This window comes from Pterocles gutturalis, unplaced genomic scaffold, assembly GCF_000699245.1.
Source record: "Pterocles gutturalis isolate BGI_N339 unplaced genomic scaffold, ASM69924v1 scaffold32330, whole genome shotgun sequence".
NCBI classification, from domain to species: Eukaryota; Metazoa; Chordata; class Aves; order Pterocliformes; family Pteroclidae; genus Pterocles; species Pterocles gutturalis.
In genome coordinates, this window is record NW_010144375.1 from 1 (window position 1) to 9464 (window position 9464).

A 9464-nucleotide genomic window follows, 5' to 3' on the forward strand; every position below is an offset into this window, starting at 1 on the left:
CGGGAGCCCTTGTTGGGTTGAGTGGTTTGTCGGGGTTTTTTTAAAATAGTAATTTGTTGTTGCTACTCATGTGTGTTGAACAGAGAAAGAGTGAGGTTTGAGAAGTGAGAGGATTCGGCATTGCGATGAAATGCAGTTTTTGTGTGACCGCCAGCTTCCCTCCAATAGCGGAAATTGGTGGCATTTCGTATTGCCGTGTGCAGTCCTGGAGCTGCAGGCAGCTTGCTGTGCTTGTGGGTCACACGCACAGGGTAAAGGTGGCTTTGAAACTGAAGTGCAAAAGAGAGCCATGGTCCATACTCATATTGTTTAGTTGTTGGCTGTGCTGTTCTCACTGTTGTTTAAGTAACAACCTGTCTGATATTTGCAGACTAGCAGATTGTAGTCCACATTTAAAGTAAGAAGTTGTGAGAAAGGTATTCAGCTCTGACCAGTTGGGCTCAGCGTAGGAATGTTGTAGAATACTGTATTGTGATCTCATTGAATTGATATCGTGAACAAAATCTTCTGGAAATTGATTTAATTTCCTAATCTTATTAAGTGAAGATAGGTAGCTTCTGAAAATAAATCATATTTTTAGTCCTATGATGTCAAACCTCATGGAAAGATAAAGATAGGGTAAGTATCTATAATTAAAATGCTGTTCAAAAGCTATATAACTGTCAACAAGCGTATCCCTTAAATACAATTGCTGTCTTTTGCAGGAGAAAACGGACATAGAAGGGACCTTATTTGTGTACAAGAGGTAAGGGGGTTTTTGTGTTGGTTCTTTTGTTGTTTTCCTTCCCTAAGAAAACAAACTTCAGGTGGTTTCATGTGTAGCTTTGATACTGGACTTACTGCATCCAGTAAACTTAATTAGTTATTTGTCCAGCTGTTAATGTCTGTATACTTATGTGAAAAAAATAAACTCTGCACATAGATGCTTTTGACAGTTAGTCACCTAAAGGTACTGCTGACAAATCATAAAGCTTGATAACGCTGCATATGTATCCACACAAAAACCTAGTTTATTGAGTTTATTTTTTAAACATCTGTTAATGTGTTATGTTTGTTAAATGCTGAGTCTTTCTTTGTCTCCTAAAATCCATAAAGTTGATTATGAAAGCAGTACAGATGACAAATTAAATAATCCGACCTAATGTAATTTCAGCTGTCTTCTGACAAAGTTGCCTAAAACTTGGGAGATCTGCTAGCATATATTTACGGGGGCTACTCGATTTCCTCATCAAAACTATGAAAGAAATTACCAGTTTTGTGGGGTGAGGGAGAACCAGCACATAAAACCAATCATGGGTTTAAGTTTTAAATTACAAGCAAATAAATCTAACAATGAAATAAAATTTTGTTGAGTGTAAGAAATATAAGTAATGCAGACTTAACCCATCCCAAAACAGACTGTCATGCAGTAGGTCAATATAATATTTTATCCTGGTAATGTGAAAGGATACTGGTAACCAGTTCCTGTCTGTTTTAGCTTCAAGCTTGGAAATGCTTACTGTAAGAAAACCAACCAAACTAAAAACCAGAAAGCTAAGCAAAAAGTTTCCTTGTGACTAGCTGATGATTTCAGACAAGTCCTGTAGGCGCATTAAAAAACTGATTCACAATGATGAGGATTGTTTGACCTCTCCTTGGAGGCTCTTGACAGATTTTGTTATTGATCATTCAGTAAAGGTGGCCACATTCTTACAGAAATCTCAACACTTGCTCGCTAGTTATATCTCATTTTTATCCGGCCTTCATCATGCTGCGGTGTTGATTATATGACTGCTTACAAACACAGCTGGGTATGCTGACATGACATTCATGCAGCAAGAGAAAACAGATCTAAAATTATCTTGAACTTCCAGTGCTTGCTTGGTATTTTCTTTTTCCACTTGTTGCCTAGCAAAAATCTAGATAATAAAAATAGTTTAATTAAGCAATATAAGTCTGAATAATTTTATATCTGCTTGAGGATACTGGGTGGAATCTTTATTTTAAGAGTATCCCTTTAGGAAGAAGTTAGTGCTTCTGGTTCCCCTGTCAAGTGTATTTCATGTTATTTCAGCTAACAGCTTTTTTTTTTGTTGTCATACCTATTTAAAGTAAGGTAAATATTGCTCCATAAGTGGTTTGGTTCTTCTCCTCTAATAAAAAATTCTAAAATGCCTCAAAACTATCCTATGTGGAAGTATTGAATATGGTTTCATTTTAATACTGGACCTGCCCTAGTTTTTTTAATTGATTTTTTTGAGGCATATCTTTGATTCAGCAGTTTAGCAGTGTAGAACTGTAATGCTAATCCTAATCCTACTTTGAGGTAAGTGTAGTTGTAGATTGAAATTAGTTGGCATGCCAATAAATGGCATAGAAGAACAGCTATTGGAGCTTCAGGGCTGCTAAAACTTCAGCTAATGAAGCAATGGAGATTTGAATATTAATTTGTAACTCTTTCAGAAAATTATATACATTGATCACGGTATTAATCCTTGTCTTTGTTTAAATTGAAACAATAGGTCAGCTTCACCTTATCATGGTTTTACAATAGTGAATCGGCTAAACATGCACAACCTGGTTGAACCAGTAAATAAAGATTTGGAGTTTCAGCTCCATGAACCCTTTCTTCTCTACAGAAATGCTAGCTGTGAGTATAACTTTCTTTAATCCTTATAAACTCTGTGTTCTGTTTTATAACCTAGACCACTTCTGATTGCTGTGATGTCTGTTTAAACTGTACTGTAATGGGGCAGTTTCCAATGAAATTCTGATGTTTTCTGCCTACAGTGCTAGATTTACTGAAACAGCTGTGCTGTTGTATTATGATGACCACATGCTTTCAACAGAAAAAGGACATACTAACAAAGTTAAATATTGCTATATTCTTTTTAATTAGTGATAGGTTGAATCTAAACATATACACTGTGTTATAGTGTTAATTAAAAACTGTGAAACAATAGTGAAGATTGATAGATCTTTGAAAGTATTTAACACTGAGAACAGTTCTAAGGGCTTCCTCTTCTGCAAATGAAAAGTTAAATATCAGTAGCTGCTTGAAGAACTTGAGGAAATTGCTCAGCTCTAGGCTGAGGTTTTCTTTCTCCACAATAGGTTTTTGGACTCAGGAGATGGATGTCTGTACTAAATTTCCTCTAGTTTAGACTCAAGTCTGGGTGTTGGGATAGTCGGTATCAAGATGAGTGGTAAAGTAGTAGTCAGTATCTTCTTGCTGCTTTTTGAATTCTAGTAGTGTTTTGGGTCATCAGTCAAGCTTCAGAATCCCAGTGTACTGTGTTTCAGTTAGGTACCTGCTAAAAATCCTGTTACTCCAAAGAGCTCAAAGTATAACTTATGTACCCCTTAAAGAGAGGAGGAGGGAGTATATGTGTGTATGAAATTCACACTACTTAAGCAGATGAATAAAAGGCACCCCACAGAGTAGAGGGTCGTCCTGATACAAGGGTGTTATGTCATGTCCTCTTTTCTAAGCGGAGTTCCTGAAACTAGTTTGCTGCTGTCTAGTGACAGGTTCCCTTTACAGAATGACTCGGAGAACCTGTATGCTGTCTGGATGCAGTACTTCCTCAACACCATGTCTTCTTCCTATTGGAATGTCCCCTTGAATTACAGATATGAACACTGCTTTGGCTGTGCTTCAGTGTACTTAAGAGAACAGTCAAATGTTAATTCCTTCCTGTGTCCCCCTTGGAAAGCCTGTAGGATCTGTGGGAAGTAGGATAGATTCCATTATGGTGGCAAAGAACAGCTTAACGTAGGTGGTCTCCTCTGTTTAATAGTGTTAGCAATCCATTGGTAAGTGACATTGAGGGGAGACGGTCAAAACTTGTCAGTGTGTTGAGAAGCTTAGGAGTTTAGGGAAGTAAATGTCTGGCAAGAAATTGGAAGGGGAAAAATACTGCATTGAGTTGGATGTTTAAGGAGGTTGCTTGGTTTGGAAGGAAGAGGAGCTCTAGGTGATGGGGTAGGATGGCAGATGAGGTGGCAGTAGAGGAAAGAATCGCAGTTGTGAGATGGGTGACATAAGGGAACCAGAAAGTTGATTTGTTTGTTGGAGCTGCTGTGGAATTACCATGGTGAATGCTAGTGGGAGTGACTAGAGGATCACTTAAATGAAGCAATCAGAGAAGGTAGGCTGTGTGTGAGTTCATTAGAAACCCCTAAAGCTAATTATATGCCTTTCTGTCATTGATAAAAGCTCTCCTTTTCCTGTGGGACACTATTGTGTAAGATCCATGGGAGGCTCATGGAAGTGACGATAGAGATGACACAGAAAAGTATGAGGAAGGAAGGAATTCATACAGAAGTCAGCAAGGAAAATATAGATTGGATACGGGAAATAATTGCATTCTGAAGCAATCAAGAATTTTTTTTTTGTTTACCCTTGTATCCTTCCATTATAATTTTAAAAGACTTTAATCATAAACTGTCCTTTATTTTGTAACTCTGTTTTGTCTCCTGGAAGTGGGTGGTGGCATGTCCAGAATGGTAGCATGTCCAGAAACAGTCTACACTGACTGCACATTGAAAATGCTCAATGTAGTTAGTATGTCATTAGTTATTTGAGTGCAACAAATAAGCAGCAGATCCGTTTTAGTGTGGATTTAGTTTTTTAATCCATACAATTTCAGCCCTGCTAACTCCCTTTTACATTTTGCGTTTAGTTGTTCTGAATTTTTTTCCTTACACGCAGTTTCCCAAATTTCCTGACTTCTGTTCCCTGAATTAGGTAGAAAAAAGAGTGTTGGCAACATTCTGGTTTCTTGTAGAGTGGGGTTTTTTTGTGTCCTGCTTGAGGAAATCTACTGTGATCATTGGCAACTCTTAAGAGTAAGTTGTCCTGCTAAGATTGCTGAATGATTGAACTGAATCATACTCTGTTCCCTTAACTTACAGATGGGGAATTGTTCAGGCTACCTGATAAAAACCTAAAATCATGTTTATTAATACTGCTGTTTGGCAGAGACAAACATATTTTGTGCGTGTATATTTAGGTTGTAACAGGATCAATGATAAATCATGGTTTACTCTTCCCCAGGGCAGAGCAGAAATAGTGCAAAATGATCCAAGCAAAATTATGGCACCATGTATTCGGGCAGTGTTCTGTGGCAACAGTTTTTATAACTGTATATGATACTACTGTTTTATAAACTTCATATTTTCACTTTGTTCTGAGATTCTTTCTGTCTTAAGACAATAAGGGCAAAGTCTGTAACGTATACCAGATCAGACTTCTGGCGTTTCTGTATTAAATGGCATCAGAGCTGTTCTGCGTATATCAAGTGATGTACTCCAGTCTGTGCAGAGCTGCTCACAAGTTATGTGAGGAACTTTGCAAGCAATATATAAGTGCTATTATTGTTTGGCTGGAGGCTCTAAGAATGATTTGCCTGTCATGCTATATTATTTTTGGGGGGTTTACCATTCATTTATAGTTTGATTTATTCAAATACTTTTTTTAATATACAATGGAATTCTTAGTTTGCTGCATATCAGAACTTTTGTTAAGCTGTAGACATGAGATCCCTTACTCGCATAAAGGATTTTTTTGTACTCTTGGAACAAGACTAGGTAATTGCCATTTTATTCTCACAGGAAAGGAGGCCTGACTTATCTTTCATAGCTGTTGGGGGAGGTTTCCCGTGTTATTGCAGGGTGGGATATGAAGGAGTCTTTCATGGGTATTCTGGAAGGAGAACAGACGAACTGATACTGTACCTTTCTTGTATCTACCTTTTGTTGTGTTCACTGAGTGAAATGGAAGACGTTTGAGTCAATTTGTTATTCTGTTTAGATGTAAGACATGTAGAAATTTTTTTTTGAGAAAATAATACCTTTTTAATATTTTAGCTGTTAATGGGGAAGCCTTTCCCAACTCCAGACTTTTTTTTTTCCCCTCAAAATTGTTCTTGGTACATAATACTGTTCAAGCCCCAAAAGAATACTTAAACCCCAAATTTTGAGAAAGCTTGTCGGTTTAAAAAGTTGTATATAATGCTACCTGGAAAACTACACCATTCATTCATGAGGCATCAGATCCTAAAGCAAAAATGATGGGGGGTATCACTAAGAAGCTGAGAGACATCATACCAGTTAGAGTGGTAAATAGAAAAAAAGGTATTCAGACTTTCATAGTTAGAATTAAAGAAAGCAAATATCTCCAAATGTGAACAAATCAAGGAATTAAGTCAAACAATTTATTTTCATTTCAGTAATGTAACATTTTAAATTTAGGATTCCTTTTTTAAAGGTAGAATTTTTAAAATCATATTTCATACTTTATGTGCTCTTAATTATTGATGAATCTGGTATACCTGTTGCTGGGGACATTGAATCCTTGTCTAACTTTCCCTCTGGACACATCCACATTCTTTAGAGTATTCAGAGTATTTATTTGTGAAGCACTGAATCCCATTGACTTAATTTTTTTAGATGAGCCTAAATCTGTTTCCTCTTGTCTCTGTTTTGTGAAAATTATGTTAAAGTCTTTTTAAAAAGGTGAGTACAGTTCAGCTAGTAACAGTAATAATAATCCAATCTGAAAGTTCAGTACTTTCTTTCAATCTGTAATGTGAGAATTTGGAACTAATGGTTGATAGTTTGCTTAACAGTAGAGGAAAATTAGTCAAAGTTTTAAATAATGGCCAACTTACCTCTTAAAGTGTGCAAGAAGTATCCTTCTAAGTCTTTCTCTTTTGTAACTTTCCCTCTGTATCGGTGGTGTTGGTCTTCATTAAAAGGCTTTTTAATCCAAGCTAGTTCACTTGGTAGGTCAGGCAGATTGATTTCCATGGTGCTAAAAGGCAAATGCTAAGCGTAAAACTTGGGTATTCAAATAAATGGTCCTTGTTTGGTGTGGATTTTTTTTCTTGTTTGGGTTTTTTTTCTTGCTTGCTTCTTATTCCTGTCTAAGGGTAACAGTTAGTGAAACAAAAATGATAGATTTTGAAGAGGTTTATATGTTTAAGTGGAAAACTCGGTTACAGAGTGCTGTCTTCTGGGCTTGTTGTATTATCATTAATTAAACAAACTTGTATTCAGAACAGCAAAAGCAAAATGAGTTGCATTATTTCAAATGGCTTTGGAAATCCTGTAAAAGAGCTGCTGACTGGTTTCAAAACAGGGCATCTTTAACTGGTAAGGAAAGTCTTTCATTATTGCCTTTGTTCCTGGCTGGCAATGCATTAAGTATAACATATCTCAGTGATTGCCGAAACTGCTCTCCAGCAAGCGCATTAACCCAGTGGTTTAGCCAGAGATAAGAAAGGAGCCTGTTCTTGATACCTTTATAGCAGAAGAAGCAATGCAAGCTAGGAAGAGGGGAGGAACAGTTCAAAGCTATTAAGCAGTTCTAAAAATATTTTGTTTGACCTGAAAGGTGGCACTCTAACTGGAAGGGGTTTTTCACTTTGGTTCAGTGTTGTGGAGTAGTAATTCCTCTCTTTCCACACTACACTTTGTTAGATGGCAGTCTGTTAAAGTGTTCCTGATCTTGGATGCTGTTTGCTACCTGCTGAGTTACTCCAGCACAACTCTTTGTGGGATTGCGCTGTGAACTGTATTTGTGAAATTGCCTTGGATATTCAAGACAAGGAAGGACTTTTTTTATTAATGTTAAATATTTATAAATATATGTGGCAGGCTAATGTTTAAATTGAGGAGAATATCAATAGTGAATAAGGAATCTCAGTGAAGAAGGTATTAGAGCAGAGTGGCTGAGGAGAGGTGGCATTTCTGCTAACCTTGCTGCTGGAAGAAATAGGAGCTTTGAGGGAGATTGCTTTATGTGTTTATTGCTTTATGCCTTAAACTCTGTTTAAAGTATAAAATGATGCATGTACCATATGCAAATGATGCATAGATGAGCTTTTATTAATGGGAGTGAGATTGGGTTGATTTCCATTATTACCTTATAGAATGGGCAATATCTAAATTGGAACTGTAAAATAAAACTTTACCGTCTTCTGGCAGCTCTTCCAACTAGTTAAAGTAACTTTTAAACAGATGATCTCTTTGAATGAGGCGAAGCTATATCTGCACAAATGGCTAAATTGCCTAAGGCAAGAGAGTGATAGTGTCCACAATCTCTGAAACTGGAACCGCTGATGAGTCCCATGAACAGTTCTTCAGGCATAGCATTCTTGGGCTATGGTTTCATGAACATTTTAACAGTTTTGCCTTACTGCGCTGCCCCCAGCTTCTTGTTTCTGCCCTCTCTATTGTGCTAGATGGCATGTTTGTGAAGCTGATGTGCAAACAGCGTCAAAGAACTGGTCTGGACTGAAATGTATCTTCTGTCTCACTGTGGCACTTTGCTATCCCCACTCTTAATTCAGACATACTAACTGGGCAGCATTGGACCAGTAAACTGATTGCCCCATGAAGCGATGGGAACACAACGTAGAAGAGACCAAAACCTTGCTTTTGGTGTCATCCAGCTGTTAGACTTGAGCAGGAGGACTTCCATAGTGCTTTCCTTTTCTTTAAATATTTTCCCATAGCAATTTCAATCAAAGTTTTAATGATTGATCTAGTTAAGTTTGGAGAGAAGTTGAGTATTACGTGTTTAGATAAATATTTGTGGGACAGTGTATCTAATAAAAATGGCATAGGCCAGAGAAGAATGTAGATGAAGATAACTGATGACTTATTTTATGAAATCTGATTTGTCTGTGGTATGGGTTACTCGTGAGTTCGTGTGTGTCAAAATGTAGTGTGAATCCAGCTGAAAGATATTGCAAAGATGATTACAAAGTACTGCTACTTGATTAAGGATGCTGCCCAGCATTCAGTATAGAAAAGCTGGATGGAAAATTAGTCACTTAATTTAGTGATTTCTGTTGCATGAAACTCTTGAAAGTACTGCAGTAGAAAGATATGCCATGAGACCTATGAACATTCAGCTGACGCTTATGCTGGGTGTAGTAAAAAGATCACAGATTTGAAAAGAAGTAGTGAGTACCAACTCTGTTTTTAATAAAAGGATATTCATAGCTAAAGTTGCATGCATGTAAGAAATATATCAAATATAGTAATGCAGTTAGGACGCACACACGCATACTTCTGGGGCAAAGGAGCTGAACTGATAGTATAAACGAGTCCTCTTTTGAAAAGAGGAAGGTAAACATTCCAGCCTGTTGGACCGTATCTAAGTTAATGCCCAATTTTACTTGTTCATAATCTGCTTTACATCTTTGTAATACTGTTAATGTTTTGCAGTGACTCCCTGTGATTGCTTGCCAGTAGTACAAAGTGGAAAAAAGCCTGATACTCTGTACAGCAAACTGAGATTTGGATCTACTTCTGGGCTTGTGTAGGCCTGTTTCTGCCAGAATTGAGTGCGACTTATCATTTGTCCCATTAAGATACCATTATAGGTTCTTTATCTTCATTTCTTTTGCAAGTATGCTTTTGAAGAAGCATTCTTCTCTTGGCAGTTTGATAATGGAGTCAGGGAAGGGAAA

At 37.2% G+C, this 9464-nt stretch overlaps 1 protein-coding gene across 1 annotated transcript in view; it reads left to right on the plus strand.

Annotated features, from left to right (window-relative positions):
* Positions 1-704: 704 nt before the first annotated feature.
* The window catches only part of DCP1A (decapping mRNA 1A), a gene marked incomplete at its 5' end in the record, with an annotated part of 31337 nt that continues 22577 nt past the window's right edge, over positions 705-9464 (plus strand). The window contains 2 exons of the mRNA XM_010085087.1: positions 705-745; positions 2502-2629. Coding sequence (XP_010083389.1) covers positions 705-745; positions 2502-2629 — 169 coding nt within the window. The remainder of the gene's footprint in view (positions 746-2501; positions 2630-9464) is intronic.